The 20,877-nt window shown below is 58.7% G+C and overlaps 3 protein-coding genes across 14 annotated transcripts in view; 2 read left to right on the top strand and 1 right to left on the bottom strand.

The window, feature by feature from the left end:
• Nucleotides 1–1,260: 1,260 nt before the first annotated feature.
• NUDT16L1 (nudix hydrolase 16 like 1) lies at nt 1,261–3,818 on the top strand. 7 transcript variants are annotated; one of them, XR_006548285.2, is made up of 4 exons: nt 1,262–1,462; nt 1,545–1,881; nt 2,492–2,714; nt 3,560–3,818. XR_006548285.2 is itself a non-coding variant. In XM_044935886.2 (4 exons), exons 1-3 carry the CDS (start codon nt 1,310–1,312, stop codon nt 2,711–2,713), a joined length of 636 nt encoding a protein of 211 aa, XP_044791821.1. In that variant the 5' UTR covers nt 1,266–1,309; the 3' UTR covers nt 2,714; nt 3,560–3,818. The 7 variants fall into 7 exon arrangements, 4 of the variants coding, with proteins under 4 accessions (XP_044791823.1, XP_044791821.1, XP_044791822.1 ...); XR_006548286.2 differs by lacking the exon at nt 3,560–3,818 and adding an exon at nt 3,078–3,296; XR_327251.4 differs by having other exon boundaries at nt 1,263–1,462; nt 3,548–3,818.
• A 161-nt stretch (nt 3,819–3,979) lies between these two features.
• ANKS3 (ankyrin repeat and sterile alpha motif domain containing 3) lies at nt 3,980–18,786 on the bottom strand. 4 transcript variants are annotated; one of them, XM_025274706.3, is made up of 17 exons: nt 18,531–18,786; nt 17,289–17,590; nt 15,824–16,079; nt 15,606–15,727; nt 14,375–14,456; nt 12,426–12,561; nt 10,199–10,357; nt 8,419–8,556; nt 7,985–8,088; nt 7,588–7,755; nt 6,262–6,386; nt 5,696–5,837; nt 5,312–5,484; nt 5,002–5,087; nt 4,543–4,626; nt 4,362–4,451; nt 3,980–4,294 (listed from the first exon to the last, which is right to left on the bottom strand). In XM_025274706.3, exons 2-16 carry the CDS (start codon nt 17,456–17,458, stop codon nt 4,372–4,374), a joined length of 2,025 nt encoding a protein of 674 aa, XP_025130491.1. In that variant the 5' UTR covers nt 17,459–17,590; nt 18,531–18,786; the 3' UTR covers nt 3,980–4,294; nt 4,362–4,371. The 4 variants fall into 4 exon arrangements, with proteins under 4 accessions (XP_025130491.1, XP_025130493.1, XP_006054963.1 ...); XM_025274708.3 differs by having other exon boundaries at nt 3,980–4,274; XM_006054901.4 differs by having other exon boundaries at nt 15,881–16,079; nt 18,531–18,782.
• Nucleotides 17,970–20,877, top strand: part of DNAAF8 (dynein axonemal assembly factor 8) — an 11,571-nt gene continuing 8,663 nt past the window's right edge. The window contains exons 1-3 of one of the 3 annotated variants that reach the window (XM_025274718.3): nt 19,071–19,251; nt 19,340–19,508; nt 20,620–20,761. In XM_025274718.3, coding sequence (XP_025130503.3) covers nt 20,654–20,761 — 108 coding nt within the window. In that variant the 5' untranslated portion in view covers nt 19,071–19,251; nt 19,340–19,508; nt 20,620–20,653. Of the gene's footprint in view, nt 18,169–19,070; nt 19,252–19,295; nt 19,509–20,619; nt 20,762–20,877 lie in introns of those variants that run through there. The other 2 variants (XM_044935885.2, XM_025274720.3) reach the window with 2 other exon arrangements.

Raw genomic sequence — 20,877 nt, 5'->3', positions numbered from 1 at the left:
TCCCTCAGTACCCCAAGTGGTCAGGATGTCAGTCGCAGCAAAGAAGAGTCCCCTCCAGAGTTGTTATTTGTTGCAGGAAGGGAAACCCCTTCCAGGGCCCAAAAGTGGGCTCTTGTGGAACACTTGGAAATGAATTGTCCGAGGAGACATTCCTGCTGACAAAGCAAGAGACTTTATTGGGAAGGGGCACCTGAGCAGAGAGCAGGCGAGTAAGGGAAGCCAGGATAGACTGCACTGCCTTGGTGCTCGCAGTCTCGGGTTTTATGGTGATGGGATTAGTTTCCGGGTTGTCTTTGGCCAATTGTTCTGACTCAGGGTCCTTCCTGGTGGCACACGCCTTGTTCAGCCAAGATGGATGCCAGTGAGATGGATTCTGAGAGGTGGTTGGACATGGTGGTGTCACTTTTTGACCTTTCCCGAACTCTCCCAGTTGGTGGTGGCCTATTAGTTTCCTGTTCCTTACCAGGACCTCCTGTCCTAAAACCACTCACGCAAATAGCAACTTTAGTGCCTGGCCAGGGTGGGCAGTTTCAGTCAGTGTGCTTCCCCTGCCAAGCTGGGAAGCTCCCTGCCCCGGGATTTCAATCACTTCTGCCCCAACAGCTGGGCTTAGGGAGCCCCAGGACTCCTCAGCATGCACCCCCACCCAGTTCGCGCTGAGAGTGGACTGGGACCATGGGCCCCGCTGTCCTGCTCTTCTAGAGGCAGGCCGACGGCAGCAACCTTGGATTCCAGTGCTCAGCCGGTGGCAGAACGATGGCGCTGGCATGCCTGCAGGGGAGGATTCGCCCTGTGGTGCCAAGGCTCAGCTGAGCCCCCAGAGGCCGGCGCCAGTCGAGCCTGGAGCTGGCGGCGGGAACCCCGCAGGGCGGCGCTGCCGGGGGCGCTGGGGGAAGCCCCGGCGCAAAGTGATCTTGGGACTTCTTTCCTCTTAGGGCGGGTAGGCTGAGCCTGGACTCCGCGGGCGCCGCCCCCGCGCCGGGGACCCGGCGTCCGCGTTCCATTCGGGTGCTCTCGGGCCGTCGGGCCTCCGGGGCCCTTGGTCCGCTCGGGCCGTGGGCGGGGCACGCTCTGGGCGCGCGGCTATTGGGCGGCGGCTGGGGCGCGCGCCGCCGCTCCCCCGCGCACGCTCCTTGCGCCTCGCAACGACGCGCCGGGGCGCCGCTACGGCTGTGCCGCGAGGCGCGCCGGCGATTGGTGGAGGGGCGGGGGCCGGGGCGCGGCTGCCCGCGGATTGGCCGCGCCGAGCGGGGGCGGGCCGCGCACGCACTTAAGGGGCGGTGTCCGGGCCGCGGGCGCTGGTGCCAAGATGTCGGCTGCGGCGGTCCCGGAGCTGAAGCGGATCAGTCGGGTGGAAGCGATGCGCCTGGGCCCCGGCTGGAGCCACTCGTGCCACGCCATGCTGTACGCCGCGAACCCGGGTCAGCTCTTCGGCCGCATCCCCATGCGCTTCTCGGTGCTGGTGAGGACGCGGGCGTGCGGGCGGCCAGGGAACGGGGCACCGCCGCTCGGACCCGCGCCCGTGACCCGGCGCTCCGTTGCAGATGCAGATGCGCTTCGACGGGCTGCTGGGCTTCCCCGGGGGCTTCGTGGACCGGCGCTTCTGGTCGCTGGAGGACGGACTGAACCGGGTGCTGGGCCTGGGCTTGGGCTGCCTCCGCCTCACGGAGGCTGACTACTTGAGCTCGCACCTAACCGAGGGCCCGCACCGCGTCGTGGCGCACCTGTACGCGCGGCAGCTGACGCTGGAGCAGCTGCACGCCGTGGAGATCAGCGCGGTGCACTCGCGGGACCATGGCCTGGAGGTGGGGCCGCCGCCCGGGCCCCGGGCCCCGCCCCCGCCCCGGGATTTGGCTCTGGCCCCGCGGAAGGCACCGATGGGTAACACGTCCCCCTAAGGGTTCCCTGGCCGGGCTGGGAGGGTGACGCTGTCTCAGCTTCGGGGTGGGGAGAGGGACCAGGGGCCGGGCAGGGTGGGAGGCGGGCCGGGGCGCCCTCGGGGCTGTGTTCCATCTGCCTTGCTGCCTGCCATTGCCAATCCTGGGAGTGGGGGCGTGGGATCGGTGGGAGGCTGGGAAGGGGCGGTGCCTGCTCCGGGGGGTGTGAACTGCAGAGTACAGAGGTCTGGGTTCTCGTGGTGGGGGCACGACGGCTGTTTCTAGTTGTGGGTTTCATCGCCTAGAGGGCCTGGGAGTGACATTTGGGGTGTTCGGGATTCATCAGGTGGAAGAGGGAGCATGGGGTCTGGACTGGGGGCTTCCTGCCAGGGACTGAGGCCTGGGACTTGGGGGCGGGGTACGTGCATGGGGGCGGGGGTTGAAACTCGCTGGGGGAAGGGAGGGGCTGCACTTTCCCGAGGGAGCCGGTTGCCCGCCACATTGTCCTGGGCAACCTGGCTGCCCTACCCCCAGCCTAGTGGCTCACCAGCTCCTCCTGCAACGGCCCTGCCGTCCCCAGGGTCCTGGTCCCAACCCTAGTCTCCTGTCCACAGGTACTGGGACTTGTCCGTGTCCCTCTGTACACCCAGAAGGACCGAGTCGGGGGCTTTCCCAACTTCCTGAGCAACGCCTTCATCAGTACGGCCAAGTACCAGCTCCTGTTCGCCCTCAAGGTGCTCAACATGATGCCAGAGGAGAAGCTGGCTGAGGCTCTGGCCGCTGCCACAGAGAAACAGAAGAAAGCCCTGGAGAAGCTGCTCCCGTCTTCCTCCTGAGGTGCTCTTGTGCCCTTTTGCCCCTGCCCCCCCTTCCCCAGCTCTCTCTGCCTGTGGGCTGTGTTCCTGCGGGCATGTCTTCTAGCATGTGCTATGTTTGCCCCACCTGACTGGGGGAGTGGGCACCTTGTCATTTCCAGTGCCCCGAGCAGTTACTGGGGGGTGGCCTGGGCACACCCATGCTGAGGCTCACTCCACACATCTCATTGTGGACTGGTGGGGGGCGGGGGGTGGCCAGAGGCTGTCTGACAGCCCGTGGGTGCATGCACAGGGCCCTGGAGAAGCTGGTTTGTTCTCAGGGCAGTTTTGTTCTTGAGGAGGCCACTGATGGGTTGACTTTTTCCTGCATCCTGCCCTGAGCCAGCCCCAGCCTGAGCTAGGAGGTGACACTGAATTCTGGTTGTTAGCTTTACTTGTGGTGAGTTTTCAGAGCATCTGTACCTCCTTGGGTTTGGTCCCTGTGGACTGGCAGGGCCATGGGGCCCAGGTGTAGACAGAGCTCCTGGAGGGCCAGGGAAGCTGTGTGTTCTTTGGTCCTGGCTGCAGGTCCGGGGTAGATGCAGAAGTGTCCCTTCCCTGCTTCCCAGGGACTGAGGGCTGGGGCTGAGCCTGAGTGGGGCTCTGGGCCCTTCAGCGTGGAGCCCAGGCTGCCTGCCCCTCCCAGGCAGGGTGCGGCCACCTCCCTGTGGTTACTGTGGCCCTGCCCGCCGTGGACGCTGGGCCATGAGCCTGATACGGTGGTTTCTCCATGGAGACTGACAGGCCTTCTCCCCCTTTCCCGGTCTGGGTGGCTCTGCTCTGGCCTGCTTTGAGAGTCTCCCCCTCTGTTGGCAGCACGCTATGCAGGGCCCCAGGAGACGGTCCGGCAGCACCAGCCGAGTGCGCAGTGACAACAGCGGAGCCGCCCAGGTCAGGAGGGTCGCCGCTGGCGGTCTCCTAGGTACGGGAAGACTTCTCAGTGAAGCTGACGGTTTCCGTGGTACCGGCCTGGCTGGTAAGGACAGCAGGTTCCTGGCCCAGCCTGGGCACCCGCCTTGGAGCCTTGGTGCAGCGCTGGCACATGTGGGCAGGAGCACTGGCTCCGTAATAAAACACCTGAACCTCGTTCCTCTGATTCTCTGGGGCGCGCTTCACTTGCTAGGTAGCTCTGTACACAGGTGGTCCTGCCACAGGGCCAGGGATGGGGCAGCAGAGGTCACCCGGGCGCTGCCCTCCCCTCACTGTGCCTCATCAGCCAGGACCGCAGGCCAGCACCGAACCCGCACCACCGGAGTGTAAGTTTTATTTTCCCACAAATGACCTACGCTGCCTAGGGGCCTCAGGCCGCCCCACCTGGGCAAACCTCAGCGTGGCATGGGGACGCTCGCCGCGGCCCTGCCGGCTCCGGGCTTCAGCCCGGGTCTGACAAGATGACAAGAGGCCCTGTCCCGCCTCGCTGCCCTGCACTGGCCCTGGCCTGCCCGCCTGCTGCTGCTCCTCTGGCCGCCGCAGCTGCCCGCTCGCTGCCCTCCTGTCCTCGGGCACACAGCTTCAGGGTGGATCAGTCACCCCACGTCCGGTTCTGAGAAGGGAAAAGGCAGACTGGAGGGGGCTCCCTTAGCCGTCCCGCCGACCCTGTTCTCTGGACCTGTGGCTGCTGGACACTCACCATCCCCCGGCTACGGCTCCCGCCAGCTCTCTTTCCCGCTCAGCGCCTGCAGCTTCTCCAGGCTCTGCGTCACCGAGCACAGGACTCGCCCTGAGGACGGGAGCGCACAGTCATGGCTTCACGAGCTGGGGCGTAGGCAGGGCGGACCTCAGGGCTAGTGGGCTGCAGCCCCTGGACTCACCCATCTCCTGGACTCGCTCCTCCAGGGCTCCCGACAGCTCCGGGAGGCTCAGGGCCTGCAAGGAGGCCTGCCAGCCTTTGGGGTCTGTGGAGCAGAGAGCCAGGTGGGCGTGGGTTCTGGGCACCCTGAACCACTACAACAGGACTGGCCCTCTAGAGCCACATGTCCCCGCGGCATGTCAGCGTGTTCTCTGCCCGCTTGTGAAGCAGAGCGCTGCCGGCCAGTAGGGACCTGTCCCCAGGGCTGAGTGTGCCAGGGCCCGGCCTGCTGGGCTGTGGCATCTTGGACAGTGCCGGCAGCCAAGGCCTCCTGGGAAAGACTGAGAGGACGTGGGTGTGGAGCGCGAGGGGACCGGGGAGGCGTCCACGTGACAAGCGCAGAGACAGGTGGCGAGACCCGGCCTGGGAGGCATCCCACCCTCATCCGCCTGCCCCACGGCCAGGACACCGCCCTCCTTACCTGCTGCAGGGAGGCCTGGGCACAGGGGGGCCTCACGCAGGAACTCGTCCCGCCTCACTCGGGCTGACAGCTCGGCCTGACAGGCTCTGCCGGACAGGACACCAAGCAGCAGTGAGGGGCGAGGCCAGGGGGCCTCCTCTGAGCCTCTGCCAGGGATGCCCACAGGGGCCCCTCTGCTGCCTGTGGGGAGGGACAGCCTGGGGTGGCAGCTACTCCAGGAGGCCCTGAAAACCATCCACTGGTGGGAAATTCAGAGGAGACAGAGACAGAGAGCCTGGCGCTGGCTGGGGGCAGCCGGACACCCACTCACCGCAGCTGGTCCAGGACAAGCGCGGCATCCTGGGCAAGGGCCCAGGTCTCCTGCAGCTGTGCATGCACATCCTTGCGGGCACTGTCCTGCTCCAAGAGGCAGCTCTCCACCACGGCCCGCAGCTCCTGCTCCTGGGACACCAGGCCCCGCATGGCCTCCACCTCCTCGCAGCGCTGCGGCCGGCGGGAGAGCGCCTCAGGCTGGGTCCCCCGCCCTGGCCTCCACGCCTGCCGCCGCCCCCTCCAGTCTGGGGGCCCATCGCCTTCAGCCCTGCCCCAGCCCTACAGTGTGCTTCATGTGCCCGCCCTCCTGGGCGCCCCCTCCTGCCCCCAAGCTGTCATGGGCCCGGCTGCTGCTCTCTGCTGCCCTCTGCCCCACCCTCACCTTGTGCAGCTGGATGGCAAGCTCCTGCATCTCGGCCTCCAGCCTGTCAGCGTAGGCCAGCTCCAGGGCGTCACTGGGGGGGCGGGCGCTGCTGTGCCAGCGGGCGATGGCGGACGTCATCTTCCTCTTGGGCCCAAACAACCTGCATCAGGGAGGACACTGCTCAGCACCTGCCGTACATGGAGGCTCTGTGGGCCATCCTGCCAAGACCGTCCGCTACAGAGACCCCAGCCTTGAAGGGGGCGGGGAGCCCCCAGGATCCTGGGGAGAGGACCGAAGTGTCCCAGGGAGTCATGACCCCTCGCCCTGCCCAGCTCTCAGCACGGGGAGCCGGGTTGCTCAGATGCTCTCAGGGTCGAGGTGGGAAGTGTCTGGTGCTCTGAGCATAGCGGTGTCCGCTGGGCCAGCTCGGGCCTCGGGACCAAGACCGCCGGCATCCGAGCCGGGAGCGGCCGCTGGAGTGGATGGAGGGCAGCTGACGGCAGGGAGAAGCCGGCCTCGATAGGGTGACCCCGCCCCGCCGCTGGGAGCCGCGACCTCTGCTGGCCACAGAGGCCCACACTCACGTGATGCCGATTTCCTTCAGGTCGCTCTCGGTGAGGGTCAGGAAGATGCGGAGGTCCACATCCTGCTCCTCAAACACCTGCAAGTACTTGAGACAGCCGATCTGCTCCAGCAGCGTGGCGAGGTCCTGGGGGCGAGCAGGCCACGTCAGGACGGGTGGCCATGAAGACGTGGGCGGGACAAGGACCACCCTGCACGTGGGGCCCCCGTCCTCCCGCTCAGCACCCGGCCCATCCTGAGCCTGCTGACCCCCAGGCGTGGCAGGGAGCCCAGGCCGTCCACTCTGTGTCCTCAGCTGCGTCCTCAGGGTGTCCAGGGACACGGTCAGCCCATCAGTGTTCCCAGGCCAGCCTCGTCAGTTCAGCAGGAAGCACAGCCCTGCAGGCTGCGGCAGTGGCCCTCAGTCTCTGCCGCCTGGGACTGTCCCCACGTCCCCTTTGCTCTGGGGGAGAGGCTTCGCAGGATGTTGTGTCCCTGGTTAACACGTCACCCCGTGTTTTCTGGGCCCCGCGGACACTGATGAGAAATACACTGTTAAACCGTCTGGAGGTCCCCGTGTCTGTGCTGAGCCACTAGGCTCTTGCTCCAGGACTGTTTCTGACATTGATGGTGATGTGTCCAGGTCACACATCGATGTGGCTCGAGTTTAACCAACTTGAGTTGATTTGGCTTCTTGGACGTGCAGATGCGTTTTTTGATCAAACTGGGAAGATCTGGCTTTTCCCAGGAAGGATGGCCCCGATGCTCTGCTGGGACCAGTGCATGGCTTCTACCTGGCTGATTCCGTTTGGCCCCAGTGCCGCCTGTACTGCTTCTCGTCTGTGGTGTCGAAACCCAGCCTCCCCAGCATCACTGAGGTCCAGGCCTCAAGTACCAATGCCTGGTGTTTGATGCATGAGTGCTTGGATCCCAAAACCAAAGTGTCCAGGGTCTCAGAGGTTATTTTTTCTTCCCTCGCACCCCTGCAGCTGTAGCCTTCCTGCAGGGTTTCTTCTGCGGCGGCCCCAGTGACCCTCAGTGGACAGTCCTGAGTGTCACCTTGTCTCTGCCTCTCGTGCAGCTTGTCCCTGTCGCCTGACATCAGTGCTGATGCTGGTCCAGCGTTTCTCCTCCCCAGGCTCAGGGAGGCTGAGATAAGCATGGAAACCAGGGAGCGAGACAGGAACCTCGGTGGAGGCGAGATACCTGGCCCCTCTCCCCAGCGAGAACCCTCTCAGCCTGAATATTCTAGGTCGTGTGGAGAATCCCGCCCCACCCTTCTCAACAGTGCCAGCCCACAGGAAGTACCAATAAACGCCTCAGCAATCCAAGAGCGCCTGCGGCTTTACCTGGGGTCCTGAATACGGGGGCCTGTCAGCCTGGGGGCTCGCTCCCGGGGCGCAGGATGTCACGGCGCTGGGAGCCCACTGGCTGTCACCGCTGCTGTAACGGCTCTTGGTCTTCACGTAACTTTTAGTTTGTTTGCGAACTGAGCTTCTCCGCACGTGATCCGAATCCTGGGTGAGAGGTGTGTGTTTACAGTGGCTCTGGGCTGGCCCCTCCAGGCCCCGCTCCCCGCTTCGCCGCCAGTGTCTGGCCCCTTCACCAAAGCCCCGCCTGCCACCGCGGCCCCACGGAGCTCCAGGTGCCTCTGAGACAGCCTGCCAGCCCCGCTCACCTGGCTGAGCCATCAGGCGCCCCCACAACGCTGGGCAAGGAGGGGAGGGGAGGGCAGGGCAGGGTCACCTCGTTGCTCTCCAGGGAGGCCTCGCTGCTGAGTCCCGGGGCCCGGGCCAGGCCCTCGCTGCTGCTGCTCCGCGCAACAGGGTTGGCAGAGAAGGCCTGCTCCTCTGAGGGAGGGGAGATGAGGGCGCCTGACCACAGGCCTGGCCGTGGCAACGCCCAGCCCAGCCCAGCCCCCGCCCTCCCTGCCTCCATGCTGACTGCTTGGGCCGCATGCCCTCTGCGCACAGCAGGGCTTGTCTGCCTTTTCTCGGGGAGACCCAGGCGTCACGCAGAGCGGGCGGCGCAGGAACACGCACACACTCCCGAGGACTCGCCACTCCAGGGGTGAGACCTGTCTGCACCGACCCCTGGACCTGCTCAGAGACCGTGGCCCCAAGCCAGACCCCTCAGGAGCGCCCTCCCTCTCCCCTGCCCTGCCGGCTAGGGGAGCGCACCTCGGCTGCTGCTGCTGCTGCTCTCCACATCCCGCTCGTTGATGGGTGAGGTGACGTCCCTGTAGCACAGGCCGCCCCCCTCCAGGGGGTGCTCGTCGCTGCTGTTGAAGCTGACGTAGCCCTGCGGAGGCACCTGCTCTGTGGGCAGAACAGGGCACGTAAACCCCCCGCACACGAAAGGCAGGAAGCATTTTTCCTCCCGCATGTGACCACCTCCTCCTCAGGGCCTCGGGCCCCAGGATGGCACTGTCCTGACAAGCCGCGCCATCAACAGGCTCCAAGGGGTCCCCGACAAGTGTGTGCCCAACGGGCGGCGCATGGCCACCTCTCCCTCCGGCCACAATGACGCCTTGCCGAGAGGAGGAGCCCGTAAAGCTGTGTTTACAGATTGCTGGGCCAAAGAACTGTGCCGCAAAGCATTCCTGTAGCTGGAAACACACACCCCTGGCCAAACGACCTGGCTGAGCAGGAAGCTGAGGAGCTCTGGCTAAATGTTAACAGCGAGCCGGTGAAGTATAACTTGTGAGTGTATCTGCCTGTGAGAAAACGAGGGGGAGAGGCGAGACACAAACCCAAGCATTTAACCCCTACTTTGCCCCTCCCTGCGCTTCCCTGGTGGCTCAGCTGGTAAAGAACCCACCTGCAATGCAGGAGACCTGGGTTCGATCCCTGGGTTGGGAAGATCCCCTGGAGAACTCCATGGACTGTATAGTCCATAGGGTCGCAAAGAGTCGGACACGACTGAGCCACTCTCACCTCACTTCCCCCTCCCCACAGGAAGTGTGTGTGTGCACGAGAGCGCCTGGCTGGTGGGACCAGGGTAACTTAATTCCTTTTTATACCTTTATCATTCAAAAATGTTTTTTAACTGCTGGGGAAGAGAATATACGTGCTTACAAAAAGTTAAACTATCACACAGTGTAAGACGAAAGCAATCTCCTGACAGGCCACAGCTAAGAGACTGGGGGGCACTCCCTCCGTCAACCCCACCCCACCCCACCCCCACCACAGTGCAGGCAGGGCAGGTGGCCTGGGCACCCCCGAAGGAACAGACGTCATCCCAGGGTCCTGTGCTCCCAGCCGCCAGGACTACCGCCCGCACCCTCGCCTGAGGCACCAGCTCTTGGTCAACCCCCGGCCCTGGGAGGAGGCGGGCCTGAAGCTTCCAGCCAGCGCCAGGACCCCTACCCAAGGGTCTGAGAAGGGAATCAAGTCCTCACGTGGTCTCCTGGCTGGGATGGTCTCCTGGCTGGGATGGTCTCCTGGCTGGGAGGGAGTTCCCAGGGTGGCCTGGTCACTGATGAGCAAGACACCACACCTAAATCTGGTCACACGGCCAGACCAGCACGAGAGTGTCAACCCCGACGTGCCCCAAGAACTCAGCATCCGCGCTCCTCACGAGCACTGCGCGCAACACTCGGGAGCAGACGCTCTGACAAAGCTCGGGGATCTGGACACTGGGGTCTGAGGTTCTGGCCCACCACGTGCGTTTACCTTCTGACAGTTCTCACCCCCGCGAGACCCACCCCCTTGAGGAACGGATCTAAGCTCAGCAACACTTCTCCAGGAGAGAGTTCTATTTGTAATTCTACCTGACAGAAAGGAAGTTTAAAGGACAGCCCAAAGAGCCAGCCGGGGCCTGGCGTGCCTCCGTCCCTGTGACCCATTCTGAGTCCTCAAGCGGCTGCCCCCACCTGGCTTCCTGGGGGCCCCATGTCATGAGCCTGAGCGCTCATTCTCTGGGACGGGATCCCGGACTCCAGGGCCGTGGGGCGCTCACCGTAGCAAGGCTGCTGCGCCCGGCCCCCGAGTCCGATGGCTGTGATGCGGGCCAGGGCTCGTGGCCCCTCGTGGATGCTGAGCCCCTTCTTGCGGCAGGGCCTCTGTCGCTGAGGGACAGGGACACACTCGTCTGAAGAACTCAGATCTTCGTATTTTTCTGTGGGTCAAACACCAAGATTCAGACAGCCTGATCAGTGATGGACTAAACTAATCTTCATAATGAGCTAGAAGAAAAATCATCGTAACTGACTTTCCTAAATTAAGCAAAGTGTTCCCGGGCTGTCACCTGTAAGAAATGCCATAGTGGGGGGGTCCAGTGCTCAGGGGGCCACAGGGATGTAGGGGGAGGGGGGTCACAAGACTGCTGAGCATCACGGGGGTCCAGCCCATCCTCCTCTCAAGTGTGTATTCTCAACCTCAACAATGTACTGGGAAACAACGGCCACGTGAGGGCTCATGTGCTGTTTCACTGAATTTTTCAAATCACCACCCGTCTGAGCCGAAGAGCTCAATGTGCCCACAGTCGTCAGCACTTTATAGCTTTTCATCATTCCCCAAACATCGTGATGCTTAGAGGGCACAATTCAGCGGCTTATTGGTAGAAGCTCCCGTTGGGGAGGGTCGCACTCTGCAGCCGGAGGACTGGGGCAGAGACAGAAGCCCCTGGTGACCACCGCATCCCCGGGCCGTGTGCACTGTCTAGACAGGAGGGGAGCAGCTCACTGAGCCGTGAACTGCAGGCTCAGCCGGCCACTGCCTGAGCGCCCCCAAGCTGGGACAGTGGCCCTGAATGGATCCATGCCTCCAGGAGGACGCTGGGGCCGTCCAGGCAGAGGGCGAAGGAGCCACAAAACATGAACGTTCAGGGAGGGGAGCCAAGGCAGTGGTGGCTGCACGACGCTGAGCTGCCGCAACCCTGTCCTTCGATGGAAGAGACAGAACCAGGCGAAGCCCACGCCCCGTGCGGTCCAGGGGGCAGGGAGGAGCCGGCAGCCACTCCCTGAGTGCAGGGGCCCAGCGCACCCCATTCACTGCACAGAGACTACTGGGTCTTCAAGAAAACCACACAAGAGAAATGAGGGCAAAGGCCAGGCCCGGAGAGGGTCCCCGGAGAGTCCTTCAAGGACCATGTGGGACCAACGCTACGTACACCATTCTAGGGCACAGAAAGGAAGGGGGGCTTCCAGTTCTGCTTACGAAGCAAGTTCAATACTGAGACCTAGAGCTGGTAAAGACAGAACAAAAGAGAATCACAGACCAGTATCAGTTATGAATACCCGCACAGAATTAAAAAGATACTTGCAAAGCCACATTAAGAAAATAAGGGACTTCCCTGGTGGTCCAGTGGCTAAGACTCTGTGCCCCCAATGCAGGGGGCCTGGGTTTGATCCCTGGTCAGGGAACTAGATCCCACATGCCGCAAGTAAGACTGGGCACAGCCAAATAAAAATAATTTTAAAACATTATAATATGCCAAGTAGGATTTATGCCAAGAATGTAAAGTTGATTCACTTTTACAAAATTCATTAATATACTGTGCTAACAGGTCTAAGAAGAAAATTCACAATCCTCTCCATAGATGTTAAAAAAAACACCCTTGACAAAGTTTGGCATGTATAAAGACATTCAGGAATTGAGGAAACGATGGAACCTTCCTAACGTGACAACATATATGCGAACTTCACTCTGCAAGCCAGCGTATTACCTAACGCTGCATTTCTGCTAAGATTAGGGCCAAAGTGAAAGTCCACTCACTACCTCCACCTCATTCAACAGGGAACTAGAGGCGTGAGTGAGTGTGATGAAAGCCAAGAAATCAGAGGTTATAAGAACCACGGAAAAAAGTAGTAAATTTTTTCTCTATGTGCAGGTTTTATGGTAGTGTACCTGGAAAAAAAACTAGAGAATCAATAAATAAAACCATTATAAACTCCCAACAATGACAGAATCCAGTCAGGCAGCAGAACTCAGCACAGTGGACAGACATCGACCTCCTTCCTCTGTCTAAGCAGTTCTAGGCGATACGACGCTGATGAACTTGACACATAACTAAAGCATCTGCGTGGCAACAAATGCCACAGCAGAGTCAAGGAACAAAACCAGAGCCACCCCGTCTGAGCTGCCCTCCTCCCGCCTGCCCGCCTATCCTCAGCTGGGCGGTCCCTCCTGCCTCGGCCCAGGGGGAGGAGGGGCGCCAGCAGAGGCTGGGCTACAGACACAGGTACCTGGGCTCCGGTAGAGGCTCTTGGGCAGAGACGGTGAGTGGGCGTCGATCAGTCCCACGATCTTCATGTGTCCGTACTGCTTGGCCAGCATCCGGGCTGTGGCTCCACTGTGGTCTCTCGTGTCCACTTTGACTCCCTGGGACAGTTTGCAGAAGGAGAGTTAGGAGCCTCACCCACAGAGCAGCCTCGCTCCTGGCTGCAGACTCTGGAGAAGAAGGTTGAGACGAGCGAGCCCCATCCACACGCACCACACTGCGCTGAGTGACAGAGTCATCGCATAAACAAGCATGTATTTATATATATAAATCTTTAAAATGTGTAAAACAAGTCTGCACACAGCACGTGAGGAGACTATAAAGTCAGGGGAGCGTGGTTACCTCTGGATCTATGGGGGTTATATTGGTGTTACCGTTCTGTCTGTTTAAAGTGCTTCACTGTTCACAGTGGTTCTCACTGCCGTGAACAGGGTTCAGGGTGGTACGACCTGCTCTCTGCATAGCAGTCTGGCCGCATCCAAGTGAAGGCTGTCCTTAGGCTACATCCAAAACTCCTGCTTTCAGATGTGGTCACACACGTGCGTGATGCATGTGCACAGACCTCCTGCAGGGCGCTGAGTGACGGCAGACACGACCTGATGCCATCTGCAGGCCAGGGCTGGAGAACCTAATTCAACCCGACAAGGGAGCACTACGCTGCCACGCACGAGAGGAGAGAGCTTTATGTCCACTGGTGAAGAACAAGCTAGGACAGACCAGTTTAAAATAAACAAGCTGGGGAGCAGCCGTGCGGAGAGCATGGAGACGGAGACTGAGGCGGAGGCAGAGGCAGGCTCATGTGCGCCTTCTGTCTCGTCCAGATTTTTACATGTGCAGGTACTGTCCCCAAATTCTTTTTTAGAAAGAGCATGTTAACATTTTATGATGCAAAAAGTCCCAGGGATTTCCCTGGTGGTCCAGCGGCTAAGACTCCATGCTCCCAATGCAGGCACCCCACCTGGGTTTGATCCCTAGTCAGGGAACTAAGACCCCACATGGCCCAACTAAGACCCAACACAGCTTAATAAATAAATAAAATCACACACACACACACACACACAAACATATACATATATAAAAGAGGAACCCATTCCAGTATTCTTGCCTGGAGAATCCCATGAACAGAGGAGCCTAGTGGGCTACAGTCCATGGGGTCACAAAGAGTCGGACATAACTGAGCATGACAACAGGCAGAAAACCAATACAACATTGTAAAGCAGTTATCCTCCAATTAAAAATAAATTAAAAAAAAATGTATAAAAACAGAAATACAGCATACAGAAATAACTGCATGCATGCTAAAGCTGTGTGTGCCAAGATATTTCCTGGAGCACTGCCTGTAATTGCATAATGTTGGAAACCTCAATTCCACTAATAAGGAACTGATTTAACTAACTATGGCATGGATACTGTATGGAATACCATAAAAGGGCACAATGTCTATGTAACATTAAGTTATTTTTCAGAAGCTAGAGAGCAAACATGCAGTAGAATCCCACTTCGTTCAATGGATAAAGCCATGTGTCTGCAGGTGTCTATAGACATCATCTTTTATCAACCCAGTGGGCATCCTGAGGAACAGGGGTGGCCTCCTGATTCTGTACAAATTTTGTAAGTGATGGGATGATGAGTGCTATTCACTGTTTTAAAATTTTTTCCACACTTTTCAAATAGCAGTATTTTTGAAGTTATTATAAGAATAGGTTTCTATACTGACTCATGACTGTACCCCTAATGCCTAAAGTGGCACTCAGCACTGGGTATCCACAGACACTCAGTGAAAAATGTGCTGAATAAACGGATGCAGAGCCGTTATTTCTGTGTAGGAGAAAGTTCTCCTACAGTTTATAGTTTGGTGATAAGATGCTTCAGCTGCTGTGATGGAATTACAAGCTAATAAACAGGGTCACTCACATGATTCAGAAAATACTGCACGATGATCTCATGGCCGGCGGCCGCAGCTTCCATCAGCGGAGTGAATCCATACACCGGCTCCCTGCATGGGGACCTCGGTCAGACAAAACCTCGGCGACAGCGACGCCTTCCCCCACTGCCAAGCCTGGAGGGCTCCCTTGGCTTCTACCCCCAGCACTAGTCTTTTGTTCCAAAGACAATCCACCTCCCATCTCTGCTCCTTCGCAGCTGCTTCCGCTTGCTGTGATCTGAACCTCCACTTGACCACAGCAAAAAGCAGCTGTCACCCCTCACTGCTCACAGATGGTGAGCTCCTCCTCTCCACCTCTCCAGATACCCCACCTTGCAGATCAAGACCCTACAGGAACCCTCCCGGGACTCCAGGACTAAGAACCGACGCTGCCCTCACCATATGTTGCTGGTGCTTGCTTACGCTTAACTCGGAGCTGACCTGCACCAGGCGCATGCTCACTTCTTCAGAGTGCCCCTGGCTCTGACTAGTGTCGCCCTGTCTAGGAGACAGGAAGCGAGCCAACCACTGGTTTTCATGTTCGGAGACACAGAGCTTTCAGGTTTTAGCATCACTGAAGTCAGAATGTCAATAAACGAGTTGCAATTTAATGAGAAGCCCTTTTTTTCTTACTTAATGGGCTGGAAACCTACAGTGTGTGACCCCGGCTGACACCAGCCAGGATGTGCAGAGTCAGGTGGATGCTGGGTTGAAAGAGGATTATCATGGTGACACGCTTTAGACAGCACCACTACTTCCAGCTTAAAAAACTCAAGAGTGCTTTCGAAGTATCACTTCACGCTGTATGTGGAACGATATATACATATACACATACAGAAGACAAGAAAGAGAAAGGGACTGGCATTTAACACGTGTCAGTTAAGCGCCACTCACTGTTAGGCCCCTGGCATATGACGGGACGTGTAATTCTTCTAATAACGCCGTGACATAGGCACTACCATCCTCTTTTCAGATAAAGAAAACAAGGCACACAGAGCTCAAAGTGCTGCACCGAGTGTCGACACTCTGTCGGGTCGACAGATAGGCCAGAAAGTCAGGAGGCTCCCTGTGCCTCTGCCCTGGGCAGCACTGTCCCCACCACCCCAGGTCTTGAGCCTGTCACACCGAGCCAGGGGCTCCCACACTCTGGCCTCTAGCTGCCCTCCTCAGAGTCAGACGTGACCACCCGACTCCCACAGCTGCTGACGACCTGGTAATGACCTCACGTTGGCGTTCGCTCCACTGTCCAAAAGGAACTTGACCATCTGCTGGTGCCCAGCACTGGTGCAGTGGAAGAGGGCAGTCCAGCCCTGAATGTCCTTCATTTCCAGCTCAGCACCTTGCTTCAAGAGAACAGAGAATGCCCGTTAAGGCTGCGTCTCCTCCGCACAGGGCGGGCACCCTCTAGGCCATCACACTGAAAGAATCGAAGTGATTACCCAAGCGCGCTGCGTGGTTCCCTCTCTGCCGAGCGGCCTGAGGCCCTCGCAGCTCACCTGGAGAAGAAAATAGGCGATGCTCTCGTTGCCACAGCTGGAAGCCAGCATCAGTGGAGTCTGCCCTTCCGGGGTCGGCACATTCACACTGACCCCCGCCTCGAGCAGGAGGTGCACGATGGTATCGTGTCCAATGTAGGAGGCATACATCAGCGGGGTCCAGCCACCACCGTTCTTCTTATTCAAATCTAACTCTCTCCTAAACAAATGCAAGACATGCTAGACACGCCAGGCATCGCACATGTGGGATTTACCAAACCCAGTGGCCAGGCCAGGCCAAGAGAAAGAGTGGGGAGTGCTGGCAGGAAGCAGAGTCAACTGCCACCCTGGACATCACAGGGTTCCGGGGTGACTCCACTTTCTGGACCATTGCCTCTGCACACTACCTTGAGTTTGCCTCTGTGCTCCAACTTCTTGTTCTCATCTGTGCCCTCTTCCTACCCCAAAGTCAGCTCTTCCTTCCTCCCACCAGCCACAGAGACAGTCCTCGACCAGGTGAGGTTCTGCCCCCAAAGGACGGTTGGCAAAGCCTAGAGACATTTTTTGACTGTCATAACTGTGAAGGGAAAGGCTACTGGCGTCCAGGGGCGGAGGGAGGCCGGGCGTGCTGCTCTGCATCTGCTGCTGCTGCTAAGTCACTTCAGTCGTGTCCGACTCTGTGCGACCCCATAGACGGAAGCCTACCAGGCTCCCCCCGTCCCTGGGATTCTCCAGGCAAGAACACTGGTGTGGGTTGCCATTTCCTTCTCCAATGCATGAAAGTGAAAAGTGAAAGTGAAGTCACTCAGTCATGCCCAACTCTTAGCGACCCCCCCCATGGACTGCAGCCCACCAGGCTGCTCCGTCCATGGGATTTTCCAGGCAAGAGTACTGGAGTGGGGTGCCATTGCCTTCTCTGGCTCTGCATCTGGAGGTGCACAAAACACCCCACAGAGCAAAGGAGGAGCTGGCCCAGCTCGTCAGCAACGCCAAAATCGAGACACTACTGATTATATACCACTATTCAAAACTGCCTTCCTCACTGGTGCCCAGCATAAACCATCCCTGACAACTGCCTGAGAGAACAGTTAATCTGACATGAAATGAAGGCACTCAGTCATGTCCGACTTTTTGTGACCCCATGGACTGTAGCCTACCAGGCTCCTCTGTCCATGGGATTTTTCAGGCAAGAATACTGGAGTGGGTTACCATTTCCTTCTCCAGATCTTCCCCGACCCAGGGAGTGAACCTGGGTCTCCCGCATTGTAGGCAGACACTTTACCATCTGAGCCACCAGGGAAGTCCATAATCTACCCATGGGTTAAATGTCTACAGCTGTGGACCAGGCCTCACTAGTCTCCTGATGACTCCACCTGGGCCACGGTGCTCAAACATCCAAGAGGAAGGAATGCCTCACAAGACCTCTTACCGCTGCACACACTCCTTCACCACCTCGTACTGGCCGATGGAAGCCGCTGTGTGAAGATCCAGGGGGACAGCTAGCTCCTCCCGGCCGACCTGCGTGCCCAGCCCATGCCACATGGACAAGCTGCGGTTCAGCAGCTCTGGCTCACTGGCTTCATCGCTGAGCTCCGACATCGCTGTGGAGGCGGATGCTGGGGTCGGTTGGGTCTTTCCTTCCTGGTAGTTCCAGGGGATGAAACGTGATGGTCACACTCCTGCCGCAGCAGACTGCCGCCCACAGCAGCTGAACGATCCTGGCCGCTGAACCTGAACAAGAATCCAAATCAGCTGAGTGTCAGTTCTGCGCTCCTTTCAGAACACCCCTTCAGCCTTCTTTGGGGGTGTCTCTTCTACTCCAAATGCCTCCTCCCGGGTAGGACCCACATTCTCTTTTATTGGAGGCTCGCTCAGTTAGTAAAGAATCCACCTTAATGCAGGAGACCCCGGTTTGATTTCTGGGTCAGGAATATGAGCTGGAGAAGGGATAGGCTACCCACTCCAGTATTCTTAGGCTTCCCTTGTGGGTCAGCTGGTAAAAAATCCGTCCACAGTGCGGGAGACCTGGGTTCAGAAAATCCCCTGGAGAAGAAAAGGCTACTTACTCCAGTATTCTGGCCTAGAGAATTCCATGGACAGTCCATGAGGTCTGTCAGACCCCATGAGTCAGACACGATTGAGCGACTTTCACTTTCAACTGTCTGAAACCCGGCACAACGCTGAGGGGCTATCAGAATCATGGAAGGAGAACGCGGATGCCCAGGGACCATAAAGCTGCTTTATCACCCTGCTCCATACCAGACGCTCTAAAACGACGGGGTATTCCTTAGGAACAAAGTCATATCCAGGTATATATCACGTATACTTGTCGAAAATCTTTTGCTTATCGCTTCTAGAATTTATCTCCAGGAGGTAGCACTGGGAATGAGATCTTTTAATTTTCCTTCCACCTTTGCGTTGTGTCCATTCGGTAAAATGCTAAGTATCTGTTACTTTTAAAGCACACCAAAGTAGTAAATAACAACAACAAATGACGTTAGTGGTGACCGCCACGCCCACAGGGAGGTCTGTAAAAGCCCGAGGGCACCGCGTCCTGCCCCGGGGCGTGGGCCTTCCGCTGCCTCCAGACATCCCCACCTCGTTCTCGGGCCCCGGGGAGGGTAACCTAGGGAACTACCCAAGCGCCGACGCCTTCTCCCAGTAACCTTACCCCACACGTGGCTTTCCGTCCCGGCTCCTCAGCTGCGAAGAGGACGCTCGGAGCTGTAAACTCCGCGGCGAACCAGCGGCAGGGCTGGGACGCCCCACGAACGGGCAGCAGGTGCGAGCAGCAGGCAGGGGCCGGGCCGCCGCGGAGCCTCCCCGCGCTGGGCCTCGGGCCCCGGGCAGCCCTGGGGCCGACGCTCTCCGCCGCGCTCCCTCGGCCGCGCCCGCTCGGGTTCCCTCCGCGCCGGTCGCCGCCACAGCGCGCGGACCCAGCGGCCTGCTCCCGCCCCGGAAGTGGTTGCGGGAGGAGCGGAGCACGCCGGGACGCTCGCGGGTCCCTCTCGGCCTCTCCCGGCGCTGTGGATTTCTCGTCCGTCCCGCACCCGGACCTTCCGGTCAGCTAGCCCGGCTTGCTGTGTGACGCCCCCAGCAGCCAATGAGCAGGGGGAGTCCGCCTTGCTCCGCCCCTCCGCTGGCCAGGGGAACCAATCGTGTTTCAGGAGCGGCAGGACGCGCCAAGTCCCGAAAGACGAGCGGGGGGGTGGGTGCTGGCCGTCCAGTGATGTAAGACTGCTGAGCCGGGATTCCGAAGGCGGCAACGGCCTCAATAATCGCGCCGCTGCCCAAGCGGGAGAACACGACCGAAGAGGCGCGGCGGGCCGTTTTCGTCCTTGTCGAGGCCGGGAAGAGAGGCGGAGACCGAGGCCGCAGCTGCGGAGATAAATGTTGGGTGGTGGACGGGGTGGGGGCTGGGGAAACGAGCTGGGGAATCGGTGGGAGGACGCGCGATGGTTTCCTGTTTCCGAACTTTAGAATTTAAAAGCCCCACCCGAGTGGACGGTGGCGTCCAGTTGTCATAACAACCCGCGGTCCGGCGGTGGGCGGGGCTAACGGGCTGCAGCCAAGAAACGGACGTGGAGGAACTGTCAGGATTCTGCCGGACTGGGGCTGCTGCTTCGCGTAGCCTTCGGCAGTCCGTTCGGTGAGCGACGCTCCTCAACCTGGCGTTCAGGACCCTTCACGGTCTGGTCCGTTTGCACCGCAAACTCCAGCAACTGAAAATTTCTTTCCCCAACACGTTGGGTACTTTTCACTCCTCTGAGCTCTTAGGTGCTCTTGCTGCAGCCTGTAATGCCTTTTCTTCCTCTGTTACCTTGTCCTCCTGGAGAACTTAAGAGTCTCTGGTTGTCCCCTTCAACCAGGTGATTCTGTTGCCCTCTGATCTGCCCTGCAGCCGGAGAACATCCTGTGATGTATATACCAGACCTGCCCTGCTGTTCCCAGATCAGGGTACAACAAGCTCCTGCCTCACTCTTGTGAGCACAGAAAAAGCAAAAAGCCCCCATTCACCTCGCCTGCTGCTTCCCTTGTTGGGTGCCAGGGCTGGGGCAGGAGTGTTCTCTTCCCATTTTATAGTGACAGAGGCCTCTCAGGCTGCAAGTCCTCTCAAGACGCCAGCTCTAAAGTGCCATCACCCCACATTTCTAAGCCTCCTTGACCCCTGAAGGGGCTCTGTTAAGACTCTGGGATACAAAAGGGGTGTGTTGGCCAAGTGCCTGATAATTTGAGTGTCAACTCCAAAAAAAGTGTTCTGGGGACTCCAAAATGTCTATTCTGTTCCTTTGTAAGGGGGCAGTAAAAAGTAGTGGCTTGAAATCCCCTCTGACTTTGATACAAATTCTGTCTGTAGATAATAATAGTATCTATGTTATATTGGACATATATGGTTTACATATATCTATATGTATTATATAGCTATCATATATCTATACATATATCTATCATTCTGTACATCATATCCATATACCCACATATCAAGTACATATATCTACATATTATTGTAAACTATCACCATATCCATTCATCTGTGGCTCCATCCTGCATTGTGCGTGCGGACATACACACACAGCACAGTGCCTGGCACTCAGTAACAGGAGCCTGCCAACTAGAAGGGAGACGGGGTATGTGGTCCCCCAATCTGTTTTCACCTCCCAATGCAAGGGATGGTATGTGTATGCTTTGAAAAGTCAGCACCCTAAACTCTGGACCCTTGTCTCTGGGACCCCCTCACCTCACTCCATGTCCTCTGCAAGGTTCCTTGGATGATGGTACGCTGAGAGGCACCCCATGGCATCTCCTGATGAAGATGGGCGGCCCTCACTGCCCAACCCCTGGGATGCCATCCTTGAGGCCGTCAAGCACCAGCTCCCGTCTCTGGACTCGGATTCCTCCGTGGTAAGCAAGCACCTTCTTCCAACATCTTCCTAGGCCCCCACTGTCCTTTCCTCCCATGACAGACACGATGCTAACCGGAGAGCTCTGTGTCATGTAAGTGAAGTACCAAGCCGTCA

The sequence above is a fragment of the Bubalus bubalis genome, chromosome 24 (genome assembly GCF_019923935.1).
Source record: "Bubalus bubalis isolate 160015118507 breed Murrah chromosome 24, NDDB_SH_1, whole genome shotgun sequence".
In the NCBI taxonomy this organism is placed as follows: Eukaryota; Metazoa; Chordata; class Mammalia; order Artiodactyla; family Bovidae; genus Bubalus; species Bubalus bubalis.
Note: the sequence above shows the minus strand (reverse complement) of the source record. Positions and strands in the feature narration are given on the sequence as shown.